The sequence below is a fragment of the Coloeus monedula genome (assembly GCF_965178545.1).
Source record: "Coloeus monedula genome assembly, chromosome: 10".
NCBI lineage: Eukaryota > Metazoa > Chordata > Aves > Passeriformes > Corvidae > Coloeus > Coloeus monedula.
In genome coordinates this window covers 23,273,240-23,294,690 of record NC_138790.1, presented here as the reverse complement: position 1 = coordinate 23,294,690, position 21,451 = coordinate 23,273,240, and the positions used below count along the sequence as shown (strand labels likewise).

Sequence of the window (21,451 nt, the reverse complement as noted above, 5' to 3'; positions counted from 1 at the left end):
ACAATGTGAAGGCTTGTGGCAATGTGAAGTTTCCTGATAAATGCAGTCATGAGTTCCAAAATTTGACCTCATGAGACTGTCTATCCTGTATTTTCACATCCTCTAGTCTAGTTTGAGTTGGGATTTTAAAATTTGCTTTGAGTTTGTCTCCTCATCTACTGTTGTCAGCAATTTGCTCACATGAAATGTAGATGAAAGTTATTCATGAACGTGTCAGTTGTCTGCTTTCATATTCAGGGGTGAGTAGTTCTAGGAGCACTATTGTTGTAATAACTCTCTTGAAATTTATTCTGTTGATGTAAATGTTGTATTTATGTGTAACTTAGTTCAATTTATGAACTTGCATATCATAAAATGTAGCAGTGAAAATGGGTTAGCGCTGGTAGAATTCTTCACAGCAGGGTCTGGCTACTCCCCAGTCTTTAAAGGCTTTTTCAACTAGTGTTTTATTTCTCAAAATTTCAAATTTGTTTTTTGGGTTGCTCATCATCAGGGAAGACACATTTTTGGCATGCCTGAATACCTTTCAAAATAATGTCAAGCAATTTGTGTTCTGTGTGGGCAATACATTATTCTGTCTGTGTAAAGCAGAGGCTGAATTAATATAGGGTACATCTGTCCTATACTCAGTCTTCAGGCTGTCCTTATCTGAATTAAGCTGTGTGTTCAAAATAACATTAAAAATTGGTATGTAAGCATGTTTTTTAAAGTTAATGTTTGGTTTCCTCTATTTTATATACACTTGCATATCTCTGATACAGTATAATGGGCAGATGGTAGGGAAAGATGTCTGTATAGTCGCTGTAATTAGTGATAAATGTGTCTTTAGGAATATATACATACTTTGTATGGATGAAAAAACAGAGTAGCTAAATTTGGAAGTCTCTTAAAAAAGTTTGGGTTTAATTCGTGTCTCTCCAGCATGGTCTTGTGAACTGGATGACTAACATTAGCAGAACTTAGAGGTGGGGGAAATAACATTCCATGTATTCCTGCAGGAGGAAAGGAAATACTTTCTGAATCTTGAATTATTGAATTGACAGAAGGACACGTTTTCTGTAAAGCTCTTTGTTAAATAGTCTTGGACATAAAGCTGTAGCCACTTCAAGAGAGAAAAATTAATCCTATAGTTCAGTAATATCGGTGAAGTTTTTGGTACTTATTTTCCCTCTGTACTTGGCATTTAAAGCAGTACAAAATGACAGGGATGTAAGGGTGCATTGATCCCATTAAGAATGTATTTTTTTATGGTGTAAATACCTTACTGCAGTCACTAGAAGAGTTATTTTGGAGAAGGTCTGTAGCAATAAAGCAATATGGGAATAGTTCTTTGCCTGTTGTGGCTTGGGCAGTTCTCAACAGCATCTCTTTTGGTGGCCTTAATGAAGTATCGGTGATAAAGAATAGTTCTTATGTGGTGTGATTAAAATATCAGCTTTAAGGTCGTGTTCTGGTTTGTTTAATACACTTCAAAGCTAATGATTATGAGAACTGCAGACCGTGGCTAATGTGATAAAAGCTGCGTGAGTTATCCATGTCCTTTTTGGGCTTTTGGAGTCATTGCAGAGCAGCTGTAGCTGTGAGATGGGAAAAGAGGAAATTTCTTATTCATACAAGCTAATGAGTTAAATGTGTGTATGGCTTTTGGGTTAATGAGATTTGACCTCGCGTGTTGTAAAGGATTTTTGCTTTAGTTCAGTGTTTAAATATTATGATAATTCTTGAGAAGTATTTTTGCAGACCTTGAAACTCTTCTTTCAGGAAGAATCAATAATGACAATTTACTGTCTAGAAGAAGACAGTTAAAACAATGTGGTTGTATTTAGTTTTAACCAACTAACTTCCAATTTGTAGGCTGGCTGTCTTTGCACTAATTTATGTACTTTAATGTACTTCATCAGCCCCAAAGTCTTTCATCATTATATCTAAAGAAATAATTGCTTAATAATGCTCTCTGTTTCTAGTCTGCTGTGTGTGTGTCCGACAGTTCTAACCCTGTGATGGCTCGATGGGCCTAATGGACAATCTGCTGCTTCTAGAAAGATCTATTCTGTCAGAATCAAAACTGAAGCTGTGCCATATGTGCAGGGGGATGTCTCAGATGTACAAACCAAGCACTCGTTAGCCAGCAGTGATCTCCCCAGACCGTGGAAGAGCTGCAGTTCCCGTGCTTTTCTGTTTTCCTCTATTTTTGTCGGGCATGTTTCTGTGTGCACAGTAGGTTTGGGGGGATTTCCTCATCTCAGAAAAGAGAACTGTCATTTCCTTTTTAACCTTTCTGCACAACACACTAAAGGCTTTGTTTTGCTTTTGCAGTTCTGAGAATTTTGCTCAGCACAGAAAGCAAGTGCTTTAACTACCTTTGCAGTAAGACAAAATGCCCAAACACCGCTCGCCAGTTGCATTTTGCATTTGGTGCTGTCTGAGCAGCAGTGCCATTCCAGCCTTGATTCTCCTGTGGAAGTTTGGAGTGAGCTGGAGGACTTGGACATCTACTTTTCACTGTGATTTTTTTTAACTGCCCTTGGCATGTCAAGGTAGTGTTAAGAGCGTGGGTACTTTGCCAAAGACAGCCTGTCGGATCTCCTCAGCATCACTCAGCCACTGGAGATTGCCTCCTTCCCTGGCAGAGCAGCAAAGTGCCAGGGTGTGGGGACTGCCTCCATGGCTGAGGTGATGTTTGCTGCCCTAGTTTTCCCCATACATCTCAGTTATGTAAGTTGGAGTTGGAAAGGTCTAAAGATTTAAGACATCATTTTTTAATTGGTGCTCTAAAACTGCCCTTTTCGGATGCTTTTCTTTCCACGTTTAAATTAAAGCAGCTCCTGGAGCAATTAATGACTGTGTACTTCACACAGCAGTTGGAGTTCACTGAAGCAACTCATGTTTTCTCTCCCAGATATCTTTTTCTCAAAAGAAGCACTTGCTCCAGTTTCTAAACTATTTAAAGCAATTAATCAAAACCTAAGACGACAAGAACAGCTTACTGTAATATCAGGTCTTCAACTTGAGATGAGGCTGATGCAAAGGGAAGGTGCCCAAGTCCCCACGAGCGTGTGTAAAGCCTGTAGGTGAATGATGACCTTTTCATCTGCTAAGAGATATGAGAAGTGGGAGGAAGAAGACAGGGGAGCCGAGTTATTTTTACTGTAAATATGTCAGTTTATTGACTTGTTAATTTCAGATTTATTCAAAAAAGCAGGAGGAGGAAACAGTAATGTCTGCCAAAAACAAAGTAATTAGTGGGAGTTGAAAGATGTCTAATGACTCTTACAAGTACTAAAGAGGAATAAACTAGTCTCTTATTAAACTGGATATGGACTTTTAAAACACTGTAGTAATTCTATTTTATCTTTAAAAGCATGTGCAATTGCATATGGTGCATAAAAACCTCTTTATTGAAGTAACATTGTTTATTCACAGTAGCATTACAGGCAGAAGGTGGGGTTTTGATGAAAAAAAATTGCGAGACCAAAACTGACTCCACACTTCTAAATTAAGGGTTCAGATATCACTTGACAAAGCTGATGTTTGAGTTGAAGATGACAGAAGAGTTTTAGATTAATGCTTAATGTGCCTGCTACACCTCCTTGGTCTAGTGTGACAAACCAGATCTTGTTTCATGACTGCATGTGCTATGGAGCAGCTTCTTTTTTCTGTGCTGAGGGACTCTGGTTGTGGTTAGTCCAGTCACGGGATTCATCCACACATCTGCTCTCCTGGTTCTCTCTATCCAAGGGAGCTGTTGGTGGAGATCTGCGGTCTGAGGAGCTGGGAAGAAGAGGACAGCAGTGTCTGAGAATCTGAGGAGAAGTGAGCCAAGTGTTAGGAAGAGCAGCCATCCTGCAGCTGGAATGTAAACCTGGGAGATGCCGAGCGCTGCTCTGGTCTGTGGTCGCTGTGATCTCATTTCCATCCTGCAGTAATGTTGACTTAAGTGTGACAGATAGGGATTATGTATTGTCCCCAGCTGGTAATAGTGAAAGTCTGGGAGGGCTGTTTTGCCTTTGCCTCGGGTCATTCCTCTGCATCTGAATTGGCTTTCCCTCTTGATCCGCTGGCCTGCTTTATCCACCTCCCTTTAAGGGTCTCCCTTTCCATGCTCTACTTTCCTCTGCTGTGCCCACAGTGCTCTGTGCTCCTGCAGTGTGTGCTCACAAATCTCTGCTTCTTTTTAACCTCCAAGGCTCCTGACTTCTGCCACCTGAAAATGCGGCTGCAAGGATGCAGAACTGTGTTTGTGGTGCTTTGTAGCTGCAATTATTCACGTTCTTCCTGGTGCCCTGTGCTGTGCATGCCTGGCTGCAGCTCCCCAGGTTGCTGTCACCTGTGTGGTCACTGCAGGCACCAGCTCTGCTTGCTCTAAGTTGGCTGCAGGACAGTGCCTTAGATTAGTCTCCCCCAGCTCTCTGAGGCACAGGGAATGTCCGGGTGTCACCAAACCCCGTGGGGATTTTAGAGCTTTTGGAGTCTCCACTTGCTCAGAAGCTACTTGGCATCCTCTGTAGCTGACAGCTTCCATCTGCTCTTCCTACCATGCCTCTGTTAAAATACTAAAGAAAGCAGCATATTAGATGTATGGGAAGATACCAAGGAAAACAAATATCAGAAAAAAAGCAAGCAGGAATATTTAATTACAGGGGATATGGAGCAGCAGGGCATGTAAAATACCCATGACAGTGAGTAAGAATCAAATTGACTGTAAGTAGATCTATTTTGAAGGGATGATATGCATGAAGCAAAAAATGCCATTAGTAGTTTATCATATAAAAATGTGAGGGAGGAAAATGTGCATACGATATTAAAACACTGTGCACTTGTGGATTTGACATAAGGGATAGCAGGTCCCCATATATGAAGTGACAGGAAAATACCCTGTAGCTGCAAGGGGACAAGCTTTCGCTCAGTCACAATGAAAAAAAGTTCTCGAAGTGATGGAGGTATATTTCTCAAGAAGAACACGAGGACATCTTATATGTGGAATGGGAAAAAAGCAGCATAAATTCAAATCTGCATCTAAGAATTGTTACAAGGAGCTGGGTCTCATAAGGATCTTCGTTACCTGTAATGAAAGCCCTACGGATATAGAGGTATGATAATGTGTTCCCACTATTTGTCATTTCAGGATTGGTAGAGACTAATTAAATTGATTCTCACCATCCTTTCCTAATCCTTATCTATGTAACTATCCTATCTTGGAGTTATTACTTAATTCCTTAGGAAGTGTAGGGCTTTGGAAGAATGCCTGGAAATATTGCTGAAGCACTGAGAGAGCAAGGACAAAATTAAATTTTTGCTTTCAAAGGCTCTAGGATCATCCCAGGAGCTCAGAGAAGGTAACACCAATGGATTGGCTGGCTTTAAGGGAAGAAGGTAAAAAACTTCCTTGTTTTTAGATCTTTTGGTAGTGGACAAGTCACTTAATCTTTACTTAACCTACGCTTCTCCAGTATAAAGTGAAATCAGACTCTTCCTACTCCTAAAATCTGAGTGGCTGTGAAGCATCTGGGGTTGGTTTGTTGAAGGTAAAGGTCTATTTGACTGTGATTAATGCTTTTAACAACCTCAGTGGTTATAAGCCATGTAAGCAACTAGCTGGGCATGTAATTCATCAGGCATGGTGATCCTTGCTGTCTCAGAGCAGCTTGGTATAGATTTCTAGAGACACTAGATCGTTCCTATTACCTACTTGAAGGATAAATTGCAACATTTATCATGGCCTTCCCATTTTTATTTTGTAAATCTTCAATGCAATGATTGAGAAACACTTTGAAAGCTAATAAGTGCAAATCCCAGATATTGTTGGAATTGTATTTTGCACCATCCTGATCAAAGTAACAAATAGCATCAATAGACTTGCACAACACATAAATATTATGTATTTTCAAGGAGGCCATTAGAGCACAGCATTCATTTGGAAAATATTTGCAATAATAACCTATAATTCACTCAGAAAATTTCAGTGTTGAGTTTCAGTCAAGAAAATACTTGATAGCCTTTTGAAACAAGAAACTGTGCCATCACTGAAGCCTTGCAAGGTTGTGCAGAGGCAGGAAGCAGCATATTAATGTGAAATTTCCATCTTTTTCACGCTTAAATGGAGCGGATCTGAAGTCAGTTCATTCAACAAAATGGCAATTTGGATCTATTTTACAGAGCTCACTTGAGGCAATGTGCTCTTGCTAGTTCACTTTAAATATGGATTCTGAGACTACGGAAGTTTCTGCATATTTCAATTACCATTAGTTCTGTTTGCTCAAATTTTACCTGGTTGACTAGAGAAATAAAGTTTTCCTGGGTATCTTTTGGCATATATAAAATCTAGTTAATTAAGACATGCTATACTTTCTCCCCAGAGTCAAAGTATAATGTTCAGCTGGCCGACTTGCATGAATAATCCATCACTGTGAATCATTAATTTAGAAGACAAGCTATGGTAATTGCTGTCTTTATGCAAGCTATGGAAATGCTTAGGGAAATCACTTATTTTTTTTCTTGTTAGTTCCTTTTCTTTTGTTTGCTTTGGAATATTTCTAGGCCTGAGTAGCGTGGATTCTGGAATGGATTCACCTGAGTTTAACGGTTTCTGTGGAAATGGGATTCTTTCTTGGGTTTGAGTAAAAATCTGAATATTTTTCATCTGAAAAACTATTAAAATCATAAGACTTAACCTTGAGCTAATCTTGTGTGCATACACTGGATGAGCCACTTTAAGTTTTGGCAGTTTTAGGAAAAGGACCTGAGAGAGCCTTTTATATTGTTGGAATATATATATATAAATGGAAGATGTATATTTTGTTGGAATATGTAGATTTGAAGATAATTTATTACACAATTCATAAAGCTCGTCTATATGTTACATTATATTGTAACCATCCTGTCTGTGTGGCATGAAAAGTTACTGACTTTGTTTCCTTTCTGGGAATCTCTTCACTTTCACTCATAATTAAAATACAAGGGTTTGCTACCAATTTACAATTATTTTGTCTGCCTTCAGAACGAGGGAGAGGGGGTTGGTTGGTATTGAATGGGAGCCAACAGCTTGGTGGCATTTCAGAAGTGGGATATCAATAACCCATATATGACTTAAAGCATATATATATTATATAATAATGTCATATATGCCAAATATTATAAGGCCTTTTGATTGATGTTAATGGGATTTGCACTATAAATACATAGTACTATGATGACTTTTATTCCATAGAGGAAACTTCCTTAATATTTCTTGTGTGTTCTGTAGCTGAAATGCAAGGTGGATCATTTCTACAGATAGCTATAAGATGTAACAATTCTGAAAATGAGCAGGCATGCTTATTTTGTGTTCTTTTTTTTTACCCTCAAATATTTATTTCCCATTTAGGCATCAAACTAGAAGCTTATTTGATCTCATGTGCTCAGATGCTCCTGTTTGTTCCCAGCTGAGCCCTGATGTGCTGCACTTTGAGAAATCCAGCCCTGAATTTTGACATTGTACACAGGAGCAAAAAGAGAACATGTTCCCAGTAAATTCGCATTTGAGCTGAATTCAAATAGGCTTTGCTGTTTGGGTTCAGTTTCATAAGGTAGGAGAGGTGAAATGCTGCTGATAGCTGCAGTTATTGAAAAACAGTAATCACAACTTTCATAAAGTGAGATAAGCCATGTTTATTAATGTTTTCTGTGGACATAGAGTGACTTGGCCCTGGGACATTAAATGCCTAATAAATGGGTTGTGTAATTAGCTTTTTTCCACTTACAGATCAAGCAGTTAAACACAACATTTTCTGAGTAGCTCGAATTATTTTTGTCCTGTTAGCTTGAGCCAAGGGAAAACAATTCTGATTTTTCAGGTTTTTAAATAAAATCGGAGCTGCACAGTGAACAGAACTGGGGTCCTGAGGAGGTTTCTATGCCAGCCATAAAACAGGGATGACTTCTGTATTTCCATGACTGACACAGAACAGAGGTTTGAACCTTACTGGCCTGCTTTGGCAAAGAATTCAAAATCATTGAACCAAAGCCATGGGATGTAGTGGATATGGGTGCAGATCTCCCCAAGCAACCTTTTCCAGAGCTTTCTTGTGTTTGCCAGCAAAATTCTATTGTTTAAGTCTAGCCTGATGTTTTCTTACTACAGTTTGAAACTCAGCTTGTCCCATCCACTGTGTGTACACAATCAGAGCAGTATTGTAATGCCTTTTTTCTTCTCTCTCCATGATTGTTATCAAACATCCCCAAACTGGCTAAGTTTGAGCTTTTAAATCCATATTAATTTCATACTTGGCTACCTCAACTGGCATCATTGTTGGTCCAATTAAAAAAGAAACACCCGCCCTAAAGAATTCACAGCCAGGCTGTGTCACACTGGGTCCTAGGGGAAAATTACTTAGGCATAGGGAATACTCCTGGTTTTTGAAAGACACTGCTTGAATGCCTGCCAAATGTAAGCTTTTTTTTCCCACTGTGACCACCTTGACCTCTTTGACAGTATCATAAACCAAATAAATACACAGCAATATCCACAGTTGGGTCAGGACAGTACAGGGGAAAATTTCTAGTCTGGATTCCTGGATAAAGTAATCTCAGCAGTTCCCAGAGGGAGCGAGTGGGGAGTTGCCAATGTCAAATAGGAGGTAAATATGGTCACAGTTCCCTCCCTGAAACAATTCAGCAAAAAGACCTCTGGAAATCTGAACGACCTGGAGACTTTGAGGTAGTTAAGCTCTAATTTTGTAATGTCATGGTTTGAGTCTTTCTATATGAGACAGGTTAAGTGAATAGGACCTTTAAAATGAGAACAAGGAAATGTTTGTTTAATAAAGCCCCAGTAAAGATTTTTTTCCTTAATGCAAACTCGCTGAATGGGAGTGTGAAAGCGTTCGAGGTTAGGGATCAGCTGTGTCTGTTCAGGCTTGTAATTACAGCTGTGATAAGTGTGTTTTCAAGTCTTGCTGTACTGAGAGTTTTCTTAATCCATTATTTTACTACGCCTTTCATTGCCCCTCCTAGTACATCATAACAAGTCCTGAAAACTTGTGAATCATGGAAAAATAAGTGCTATTAATTTCTCGCTATATAGAAACATGGGCTAGAGTCTTGCCTGGGCAAGTGCATGGCCATGTCTGACATCACTAATATTGTATTTAGGAGCCACAGTAAGCACACAAATATTACAACTCTGTGTGGTGAAGACTGGAGTGTTTAAAGTCAAGGTTTTTAATGTAGCTTTGGGGAAAAAGTGTAGTGAACTTTGAGTCCATTATTAGTAGCCATGGTTACTGTGGGCTTTGAGAGTTGGAAAAGAGATATCTTCTGGTGAAGGCTGGATGTTTTCTGCTATTGGCTTCCCTATATTTTTATGGAAACAAGCACTGATGTCTCAGCTGGTTGCTGTTTGCTCTTTAAGTGCAGAAATTCACACCACTGAATGTCCCATGGGATTGGACACTTGATGCAGTGGAGCTGCTATCACCTCTACACAGGCACTTAACTGCTTCAAACAACAAATCTCAGTGTTGTTCTTCACTTCAAGGTAGTATAATTCTGTATATTCTGCCATGGATGAGTTGAACAAAGAAGTAGTAAACGTAAAAATAACTTTAGGTGGATGATTTCATACTCTGAAGAGGGCCAGCAATAATTTTAGTGTTCCGTGAGTCCCAGTGATAAACTCTGTGATCACGAGACAGAGGTGGCCATGCTGCACAGTCCTCAAGATGCACAGCTGATCCCTGTGTGCTGCCTGAAGGATTAGCAGAGTCTTGATGCAGTGAGAGACGAGCTGTTGCCCATTTACACCTGGGGGTGTATTTGGATCCAGTGGCAGAACTGTCCTGTGGTGACTAACTAAAAAAATGTGTGTGATTTGGGCACTGCTTCTCATCCAGCTGCACCAGCTCCAGGAGGTCTGTGTGAGGCAAGGTGTTCTGCCTGCTTGTTGCCTAATGAGTTTGCTGCTGAGACAGATTGACTGAAAATTAAAATATTTTTTCTTCTGTGACTATATTGATGGAACTGCTTGGCACAAACTGGGCCTGAATTCATTGCTTTGAGGTGCAGCTGTCCACCTTGCCTTTTTGACAGCTTAATTTAGACATAACAATCAGATAACCTGTGGAAAGCTTGAAAAGTGGGATCTTATATACAGGCACAAGAGTTCAGGTTGGCCTACTTAGTTTTGAAAGCCACGCTAATTAAAAAGATTAACCTAATTTTAAATAAGTGTGTATGTTACCCACCAATGTAAAATATTGGACGCACATGAATCATAGCTTGTCAAACAAAAACTGGGAGCACTGTCACAGTCTCTCTAAAAAAAGGCAGAATTAATATTAACTTGCCATAAGAAATCCTTATCAAAACACCTTGCTGGAAAACAGGCAGTTTGGTTTGGGGAAGGGAGACAGGGAGGTTGCAACCTTCAATTTTCATTCTGGGTGTTGGAAATTATTTGATTCCTTTCTTTAAGTTATTGGAGTTTTCAAATGATAAGTATCTTACAAGAAAGCAAAAACCAAAACCAAACCACCCAACCAAAAAAAAAAACCCCAAACATCCTCTGTACAACACAGCATGAGTGTATTCCTGGAGCCTGAGGGAGGTTGTGTAGATGTGAGCCAGCAGAGCACAGCACAAGTGGTCTGTTCCTCCAGTGCTTTGTGATTGCTCTTGTTCATGGGAATTGTTGCAGCATTTACAATCAAGTCTAACGTGATGCAAACTCCTCTGTGTGGGAGAATAAGCAAGATTAAGACAAATTCAGCTCCCTCCATGTGGTGTTTAAATGGCTCATCCTGGAGTGGGTACTTGGAACAACGTCAGTTCCCATAAACACAAACCAATGAGGCTTGAACAGTGAGCACAGAAGTGAGCTCCAAAGCCAGATTCCACCTTCCAGGCACAGCTTGAATGCTGGACTCTGAATGGAGCTGTTTTGTCCGTGGTGAGCCAAGAGTGATGTTTCAATAGCCACAAGCCTCCGAGGCCAGGATAAACAAAACTATGGGAACAAAAATGCAAGTATTTTATTCCCCCCACCCCCCCTCCCCGTGGTAAATAAGGCTTGTTTTTTGCCTCTGACTGAAAAAACTGTATTTCTTTGGTCATTGTGTATCTTCTGTTGTGGATAAGATGCCTGCACTGCAGGGAGTAGTTTTTCCTCCCTGCCTTTCTGTTTCTAACTTTCCCGTTTATCCCTTAAAGCTGCTGTTGTTCCAGATATTCTCTCTGAACAATTCAGAAACACATGCAGGGCACCAAGCTTACTTCTTGTTTTCATGCCCTGCCAGCTCTCCCAGTGTGAACAGCATGAGGCTGCTACTGTCCCATTTGTTGGCTTTTTGTGTTTTTTCCTTAAGTTGGTAAGTTCATGGATGCTTGTGAAGAAACAAGAGGGAGGACGGACATGAATGATTGATGTGGAGATAAAAGCATGAGGATTTTAGTGGCTATTCTGTCCATTGTGCCATACTAGGTGGTTTATTCTTCCTGTCTAGATCTGACTTGTCTGTATTGGTGTCTGGAGTCTTCTCTGTGATGAGGCAGATGTCCTGGTTGCTTGCGTTTTTTAGGTATTTGCAGGGCTGCTCTCAAGTGGAAGCAATGTAAAACCAGAGTTGTGGAGTTGTAGAAGTCATGGGGATAAGAGAGACAAACGAAAATATTTGAGAATATATGAAAAATACCAGCAAAGCAAATAGCAGTGATGCTGAGGGCTGAGAGGCAAGAATTGGAATTGGCCTTAGGGTAGGAGGAAAGAGGAGTTTAATTTTCTTCTCCGCATGGAATTCCCATGCTTCTCACTCCTTTGGGAAGGTCAGTGATCAGCATCCTTCAGATCAAAAAGAAATTCTTATGGAATGCCTTGTTGGGAGTTTTGCACTGTGTAAAATATAGAGTGAAAAAATCCTGCTAGTGGCTGAATTTGGCATTGAGATTATTCTGTAGTTTTTAGAAAAAAACTCTGTACTTTGTAACAGATGTTATTCTGCTATGTTAGAGAAATATTTGAAGTGGAGAGGCTTAATGCTAAATTTTTCTCTCAGTTACTGATTTTGCTGAAATGTTCTTGCTCAGTGACTCCATTTTGCTGGTTCAGAACTGAAACCCTCTGAGTGACTCTTCTTTCTCACCCTTTTGTCTCTGCAGACTTCGTGCTAGACCCGCTCTAGAGCCTTTTCTCATTGTCATTTTGTGCCTTAGCCTTGGCTCTGCTGGTTGGGCTGGGTGCACTTGCCAGAACAGCTCTTTCAGCTGGTTTTTAAACCCGGGCTTTCCTAGGCCCTGCCTGGCTCCTGGCTGTGCCAGGACAGCTCTATCAGCTGGTGGCCGTGTCCTGGGCGCGGGTGCCGGGGCTGCCAGGAGGGCTCAGCACAGAGCTGTTGCTGCTGTCAGAACAGGCTCTGAGGTGTGCAGCTGCTCCCAGGAGTGATTGTGGCTGGCTGGAAGCTCAGCAGTGGCTGCTGCAGTCCTGAGTCTTCCATGGAGAAAGGGACCATGGAGCAGAGAAGCGTTGGAGGAACGGTGTCCGTGCGTTATAAACGGCTGTCCTGGTAATGACGAATTGCTGCTGGTAATTAATCAGGGTATAACATCTACTTGGAATGCTGGGGTTAATTGTTTTGGGGTTTTTTTTTTCCTAAAGCAATCTGTCTTACTACTGTACTGTAAGAAAGTAATTCTGATCTCAGAAGTGTTAACAGAAGTGAATAATAAGTCTCCTGGCAAGAGGGACGTTACCTAAATGTAAATGGAGCCCAGTGTTGATTGCAAGGCTGAAGCCAATATTATTTTGTAGGAAAACAAGCTGGTTTGTACGTCACGCTTGCTTTCAGTTCATGCAGTGACAGACTCCTCTTCTGAAATCCTGATACATTTTAATTAACTTTCTTCATCATCTTGACACAGCTATACCATAGCGTGATCTCTTTTCTTCTGAAGTCCTTGTGAAGGGAGCTGAACAAGGTATGGAAGAATTAACTTCTACTTTGATCTTTTGAAATGGTGTTTCACACCATATACTTTTTCTATTTAGTTATTCTGGGATGATTTAAAGATTATCATTCTTCATTGTGTTTCTTAAAGGACATTTGAAAACTTTCCTGAGTTGGTTGATGGGCTTTTAAAAGGCATTCAGCAAAGCATCCTCCAGAGATGCACAATTTCTAGGTGCTTCTCATGTAGCATTCCCTATTCCTACGACCCCAAGTAGTGAAGGGTTCCTATTCTGTTTTTGTTTTGCCCTAATTAGTTATGTCTTTCAGTCCTCCTACTTTGGAAGGTTTAAAATTGGCTGTGAGAGCTTGTATAATGCCAGGCAAAGTACATAGCCTAATGTAATATATCTGAAGTGACTTTTTGTATAAATAGGGAGTTGCAAGAAAAATGCTGGAAACACTGTATTCCAAACTCACTTGCTGTAAATGCTTCCACAGAATGTATTATTAATATATTTTGGTTCTGCTGAAACTGTAATATCATCATGCATTACAGCAATATCTGTGACATAAGTGACAGCTTTCATCGCTTATAAAACTACGCTCCAGTACATGCAGGAGTCTCGCCTTTAGACTCCAACTGCAGTGATTGCATCTGGCAGTTGCATATGGTGAAACTTAGATATTGCCCTTTTAATTAAATTATAGTGGGAGCTTGCTACTGGGAGCTTGATGATCAGCTGAATTTCACAGGAAAATAACAGAAATGGGACTTACTGTAAGTAAGGAAATTTGTGGTACGTGCAAGAGCAGGCAAGAAGTTGTTCTTGTGTCTAAAATAACTGATTGCAGTGTTCTATCCCTGCTGCTTCTGATAGAAAGAGACTACTACAGAATTAGCTCTCACCCTTCCTTTCCCAGATAGCCCTAAGGAAGTCTGAGGGAGGAAAAGGAATGCTGCTGTCGCATTTGGGGCATCTTCCCTCGATGGTTGCACCCTGTGGAGTACTGCACTGGCCTTTTCACTCAAAAGAAAAATCATTGCAGAGGTAGAACGTGTCAGAATTGGTTCTTGAGAGCCTCTCAGACCGAACTTCCCCTCCTGTGTGTGGGCATTGTCCCTCCTTCCACAGCAGATCAGGTCACCATCTTCACCACCAGACCGATGTATGTGAGAGAGGCCTCGTTCAGGGAGCTCTGCAGGACTGACAGCCTTCAGTGCAACAGAAATGGATGTTAAAAAACCACCAAAACCAGTCTGTGCCTAGTTAAGATGCTTCTATGGAACTTGACAGGTAGACCCCCTGCTTTTGGTGTGCTGACAACAGATCCTATATAGTATTTCAATCTCAAGCCTTGAAGCTCTCCCCACTCAGGCTTTGTTGACTTTTTCAGATGAGCCACAGGCACACCCCCAGTTCTGAACCTTTAGAATCCCCAAGTTCCATAATGCTTCAAATTTTCTCCTTCACAGAGCTTGTAGGTTTTGTGTTTTCTTATTTATAGCTCTTACTTTGTGGGGCACACTGGAGCTGTCAAAAATAAGGCATTCTGCCAAACTATTTCTAAAAATTTGTTTCTCCTAGACAGAATAAACAGAGAATTGCATATGAGTCCTCCCAATTGCAGGCCTTATAGCAGTAGATTTGGAAACAAGACCACCTTTTTAAATTGTCTAGACATGTATTTAGATGTTCACTTTAGGCTATTCAAATTTAAGTATTTTGGACATGGCTTCTCAGCATCTCTTTTTATTTTTTAATTGGAGCTGAGGGAATATGCTTGAGGAAGCGCAATTAAGACAACTTTGGCTTGCATAATTGCCTCAGCAGGTTAGTGACTCAGTGCCAAGCTCCATGAAAGTTTAAAAACATTTGGGATTCAGTGGAAAAAAATTGTCAATATGAAATTTTTCAGTTTACCATTTACTTTTCAGGTTTTCTCAAAGCTCATGGTGCCATGGAGTCATTTAAAAACAGACATAAAGAATCCTGAAGGGCATGACATGGCTATGTGTTGGAGAGCAAGGTTTTAGTGTGGTCCAAACACTTCCTGTAGAATGACTCTTCTTTGTCTTAGTCACTCTGTACTGGAGGTTTAAATGCCCCACTCTTTCCTATATCCTTATTGGGCTGCTCTCTAATGAAATTAGCCTCAAGGTTTCCTGCTCCAGAAGGCAATGACACCATAATTGACAGATGGTGATAAAATCCTTTAACTTACTAATAAATGTTTGTGCAGATTGAGATATAGATGTCGTTGCACCGAGACAAACAGTTTCCAACAAGCTCAGTGGTTCCAGATGTGTCTGTAGAATCTCTGCTTGACAAGGTAAGGGTAAACATTTTTTAGGGATAAACATTTTTTGCAGCACAGAAAATGTTAAGTACATCCCCTAATACGAAGGAGCTGCCTTGGTGGCTAAATGTAACACGTCTTAGCCAGCAGTGATGTGCCTGCCTGCCATCAAGAGGAATGTAGAATTTCCCAGGACTGTCACCACTTCAGGGACTGCACTCCTTATACCCAGAGTGCTTTGTAGATGCTTCATGTGCTGCATACGCTGTCCTTGATAGCTGTAGCTTAAAGCATGTTATGGACATCTAGTTATTCTGGCATTTCCTTGGCTGTATTCTGCTGGTTATGAGCAATAACACCTCCTGAATTGTGTGTCTGTTGCTGTGAGAATTGGTATTTGATTTGCCTGCTGTCACCTCCAGGCAGGCTCTGTGTGGCAGCCCCACGTGAGCGTGTCCCAGTGCATTGGGTGAGCACTGCTGGCTGTGGGTTCCCAGCAGGGTGTTTGATACCCTTGTGCTGCTGTCCCCTGGACACCTGCCTGTTTCCCTGGCTGTGGAAAAGCAATTATTTCTCAGGTGAAGCCAGCTCAGGTTTGAGCTTTGTTTTGCAGTCCTTGTGCTGGAGGAAGAGAGGGGCTGAGTGCCAGGGAGGAAAAGGGAGATGAACACAGTGAGCAGCTGATGGGAGGAAGCGTCATGTTACTTCTGTGAGGTTTTCCTGAGGTAAAACCACAACGTTCTGGAGGTGAGAATGCTTCTGCTCCAGTAGTGCCTGCTGGAGGTGCAATTTTTGCCCAGTCTTCAAGCAAAAATCTATCCAGGTTGGACAAAGCAGAAGGGACTGAAAAGGTGATTCTCGTGTTGCTCTACAGTGGAGAGAGTGGGTTTGTAAGAAGCTTGAGGTTTGTGGTAGCAGCCACATTCCCCTGTTGTTGTAGGGCCTGAGGCAAGCCTGAGCTAGCCAGGAGCAAATCCTGGACATCACTGGGAGCCTCCTCTGCACATCCTTCAGGGTAGCCATGACAACCATTCCTGGTCCTGGGGAACAGCTGAGGATCTCACTGTGACTGCTCCTGCATCCCTTGTGCTCAGCTGGGGCTCAGGGGGTTCTTTGTGGAGGGGAAGTTGGGATCATTTTCTAAGCTGTGTTCATTTTCTAAACTGTTATTACCAGTTAGGTGGTGCCTCTCACTCTGATATTTATTGGTTGATGTGATTGCCAACAAGAAATCATTCAGAGAGTAAAAGTGCCTGCAGCAATTGTCGTGTTTACCAACTGACAAAGCCGTAGTGGCTGAATTTCACCAAATTTACATCCTTCCATGATTCATCTGCCACAGGCGTGATACAGTTCTGGTTGGGTTTGGGGGAGAGAGAATCCCACAGTTCCTACCTGGATCCACAGTGGATTTTTCCTCTGACCAGCAGGTCTTGTTCCCTGAGCAAATTTGTCTGTTGCTTTATCAAATTGTTCTGCCAGACTTCTGTCTGTTCCTGCAGCTGTTCTTTACAGGAGACAATGTAATCAGTCCTGTTACCACACTTGCTTTCCTCCCAGGGCTTTTTTTTTTTTTAACACACTGCTCTGGAATCAGCAGTTTTTCTCATTTGTGCTTCCCACACCTTTGGTGTTTAGCTTGCAGGTAGCCAAGAGTAATCTTGAAGGTAACTAATCTTAGTTTGGTCTCTGTGTGCTGAGGACCTAAGGCAATGTATCACAGCTTTATTTTGTAGGTTTTTAAAGCCATAAATTAGTTTCTTTATAAAACCCTCGGTAAAGGTGTAAAAGAAAAGGAAATTATAACCCATTTTTTCAACCTGTCTGACAAGTACAAGGTACTAGAATTCAACCCTTAATTGAATTTTTGGCACCTTCCTACGCTGAGTCCAGGTCTCGCTGTTTCAAAATTCATGGTAACTCATGTCTGTGAACTCAGTTGGAGTTTGTTGATAGGCTATCTCAAAATATCTTGGCTTATAGAGAGCGCCTGCCCCTTTTGCATTTTACTGGAACCGAATAGTTCAGAGTTTGTGGGTGTGAGGGGGCGAATTTGTTCTGCTTCCTCTTAGTCATCTCAGCCTTCTGCTGGGGAAAGGCAAGAGCTGGATAAGCAGTCCTGTATTTATCAGATGAATGTTTTTCTTCAGACATCACAAGAATGGGTGTTCCTGTGCCCATGCACAGGAGCACATCTGGGCTGGCCCCACAGCAGGCAAGCAGGAACACTGAGCTGGTTGTGGCCACTTGGGGAAATGTGCTGGGCTGAATTTTGGGGCTGATAATATCTTTCCAGATGTTTTCTGAAATGCTGAATAAAAAAGTTTCCTGGGAATTGAACCAGGTATGCTGCCCTCAATGCCAGTACCCCCTGAGGGACGTGTATCTGGAATCTTGTTGGGTTTAGTGTTCTATGGCTGCTTTTTTTCCCCTGAGAACAGTTGCAAGCTAGAGCAAAACTGATACTCTGACAGACCTCCCTAGCAAGTGAGGATTTGTGATACACAACTGTTTTTCAAGAAGAGGCTGTGGCAAGGAGAGTTTTATGTTTGCACTGATTCCTTGATTGCCTGGCAGGAGAGAGGTCTTCATGCATCAATTGATGAAATCAAACAAAGCTCAGAATCTATCTGACATACCTTCAAATGAGAAATTCATACCTTTAGCCTTAAGAACTGTATGGCTGAGGAGTGAAAGTATTTTTGACAGCTTTTTTTATTCTTATATTTAGCCAACAAAAGCAAAAGGCACACAGTAACATTTGAAACTGATGATTCTTGATTTTTATACATTGTTCAGTGGGGACGTTGACTCCTTTTCCACTTCTGCAGTATTATTTAACCAGATTGCATTGACGCAAAGCAGCAGTGACAGACTGTACTGGGGATGGCTGAGGAAGACAGAAAAGACTGAGTAAAAAGTTTGATGATACTCCCAGGGACTGTTTTAAGTTCTGAATGTGCATTACATAATGTTCAGCTTCATTTCCTGCCCTTAAAGTGTGTTTGTGAGTAGGGTCCAGGCAATTAAAGATGCTCTCGCTGCTGCTGCAGTGACAAACCAGGGTGTCCTGGGCTCTGAGTGGAGAGAGATGCTGGGAACATGCTGCACCAGAATCAGTCACAGCTCTTGGTTGGATCCAGCCCTCCTGCGTGAGGAGGCACAAACCCAAAGTAATCCAGCCTGAAGTGAGGCAGGATCAGAGAAACAGGAGCTGCTCTGGCTGGAATGATAATTAAGAGCTGGATTCCCAGTTGTCAGCAGAGCAGTGTGTGCATGAACCAGAAGTGTGAGAGGAATTGAACTGAGGAATTTACCATGGACATTTCCCATTAGATGGATGAGATTGAGACCATTTTCACACTGGCTGGCAAGGATTGATCAGGTGTCTGTGGTGTTTTACAGCCCCTCCCCACTGACCAGCACCCACAGATCTTTAGTTTGCTTTGAAGCATTTTCCCTTGCATTGGACTCAGTCATTTATTTTTGTATTTTCATGAATATCTTTAGAGAGCACTGCCAGCAAATGAGCTGGTAAATCCTCTGCCTGTATCCCTGTGTTCATTCCTACTTCCCTGTCTGTTTTCCTTTTCCCTTGACATGTGATAGGGAACTTCACTGTGAACTTTATTAGAAAACCTCTCTAGACTAAAATAATGTGGAAGGGCAGGGGAGGAAATCTAAGTCGTTTGGTTTTAATTCATATCTACTGGGGACTTCTATTCTACACAGTTCAGCCTCTTGTGTTGCCATCAGTGGGATTTGGCACGTATTTAAAAGCATCAGTTTGGTACTTTGTCTTGTTAAGAGCATTTCAGTATAAATTTTATTTGTCTCCATCTATGTGCTTACTCTATTTTCTGTCCAGCTAAATAATGAAAAGTAATGCAACTTAATTATTTCATATGAGGAGTTTTTGGTGAGTCGTCACAAAGAAATATGATTTTGATTTGTATATAATGTTGGGGTTCCAGCATTGTCTAATAACAAATATTTTATTAGCATTCAGACAGTCTGACCTGCATGTTAAGCACTTAATTAAGATGTATAAATTTCCCCCTCCTTCCCCTCTGCAGTTATTTAAGCCTGTCTGGCAGTAGTACACAGGACAGAGATCAGTGATGGAGTGCTGAACAGCTGCCTCAGCAACTGCAAGGCTGGGGAAGTTCCCATTTTTAAAACTGAAAATTATTTTACAGCTGTTTTAACCACATCGGGTCTCAAAGTGAGCTCAAGCTGTTCTTGATCCAGGAGTGGAAAGCTTTAGCTCTCTGTATAATTGCATCCACTGCACAACTTGTTTGTATAGATTAGGGTGGGAGAGCTCCCAAATTTGGGCTCATCCTCAACAAAAGAAGGATGAGCTCCTGCTTATCTATTTTCTGAGTACTGTTTTTGGTGCCACTGTAGACCTGTGTGATGGAGGTTTATTAAGCTTTTCTTGCCTTGGTGCAGCTTTTAGGATAAGAGAATAGTACCTGGGCTCAGTCTGTCATGGTGACGTGCTGACTGAAGTCTTATGTAACATTGGCAGAGGCATGCTCCAGGGCTTTTAAATAAAGAAATCTACAATGCCCATGATCACAGAGAAATCCAGTTATTTTCTGTAACAGAAACCTTAATATCCTTAAGTCAATAATTTATAAATGGACAGATTAAAAAAATGAACCGCTATTAAGAAAAGCAGTTGTTGGGGAAGTTTGTGGTGTGTGGATAATGTTTGGGGTTATAAAAAATGTCTCCGTGTTTCGGAAATAAACAGTGGTGGTCAGCCTGGTGTTTTGCACTGGGCAGCAGTGAAGTGCTGGGTGGTTGTGTCAGTGGCTGGAACATGCAGGCAGAAGGATTAAAGCTGCTGTTTTAGGCTTGTATGGCTTATCTGTGCTGTTCCTAAATAGAATAAGAGCCTTCAGTGGACATTTTTGCTCTCCTACTAAGAATCAGAGGAAGATTGATCAGGTAGCCCAGAGAAGTGAAGTGATGCCACCATAGGTGAGAGTTTATTGGGAATTTAAAAAAGGGGAATATTTCTTCCATGTGTGGAAAGAATCATGGGAAAGGAGATGAGGGGCAGGGGAGAGGCAAGGCTCTCCTTTTCCCCTGAACCATGTGGGATTGCTGCACTGGTTCATCTCTTTAATTTTCTCAGTTCAGGACTAAACAAAAGGCTGATGGAGGCTGAGGGACAGGAGGAATCTCAACTAGCGCTGGCACCAGTGGCTGCCAAGGCACGTGTGTGTACCCTGTTGTTCTTTGCATTTTCTGAGCTATAAAATGCGAGTAATAACACTTAAATTATGGATCATTCAGTGCTGTGCGAGTGAATTAGATAATGCTACATAGGCCTTTGAAGATGAAATGCAGAATATAAATGCTGTATAAAGCTTACTTTGTGTCATGTCTATAAAACCTCTGGTAATGCAGCCCCAGGATTGCTGGGAAGCATAAGGAGAGGCACTTGGGCTGGCTGCATGCAAATTGATTCAGTGGAGCAGCAGCATTCACACAAATCTGTGCTGTGCTGACGAGCCCTGCAGCCTGGCACAAGTTGTAAACACTTGTGGATAAAGCTCTGAGCCTTGTCCTGTCCAACCCCCTGCTTCAGGAGGATTTGCTCTGTTGTGTGGCAGAGGGAAGGAATTGAAATGGGAGCTCTGGTGGTTGCTATTTCTCACCCGAGACATGCAGCAGTAGTGGGTCGCATGCCAAGGTAGCACGGAGTTTAAAGGAGACTAAAAATGGAAGGATGAAGTTACGCATTCACCGCTCCAGGAGCTGGAATTCTACTATCAGTAGTTGTGTGATGAGCTAAAGTGGGGTAGAGTGAGAACTGTTGCTTACCCCAGAGCATTTTAGCAAAGCCTGGAGGATGGATTAGTCAGAAGCATCAGTGCTAGCCCTTTTTTTAAATTTAGTTTCCTTTCTTGTTCCCGCTGTTGGATCTTTCTCACTGTACAGTACCCTTGTCCTCTGAGGCTCTCTGAGCGGGGGTTGACTCCCAGCTAGCAGAGCTACCCAAGTTTTCACTGTTATTTACTAACAAAGAGGGGTTTACTTGGTAACTAAGCCATGATTGATTTTTTTTTTTTTCCTTCCCTCCTTTCAAAGAATTTTTGGCTGCTTGCCATGTGTTTTGCAACTGAGCAACATCACGGAACAGTAACTTTGTCATGGGTGTCCTCAAGCTCTCACACAGTGCTTGAAAGAGTTTTACCTGTTGGGGGCTTACAGTGTCT

General features: G+C 41.5%; 1 protein-coding gene across 3 annotated transcripts in view; it reads left to right on the top strand.

Moving 5' to 3' along the window:
* The window catches only part of SERPINI1 (serpin family I member 1), a 44,216-nt gene that overhangs the window by 1,872 nt on the left and 20,893 nt on the right, over window positions 1–21,451 (top strand). The window contains exon 1 of one of the 3 annotated variants that reach the window (XM_082287993.1): window positions 3,754–3,887. The exons of 1 other annotated variant lie outside the window; for it this stretch is intronic. In XM_082287993.1, the coding sequence (XP_082144119.1) occupies window positions 3,870–3,887 (18 nt within the window). In that variant the 5' untranslated portion in view covers window positions 3,754–3,869. Of the gene's footprint in view, window positions 1–3,753; window positions 3,888–7,375; window positions 7,566–21,451 lie in introns of those variants that run through there. One more of the 3 variants, XM_082287995.1, reaches the window with a different exon arrangement.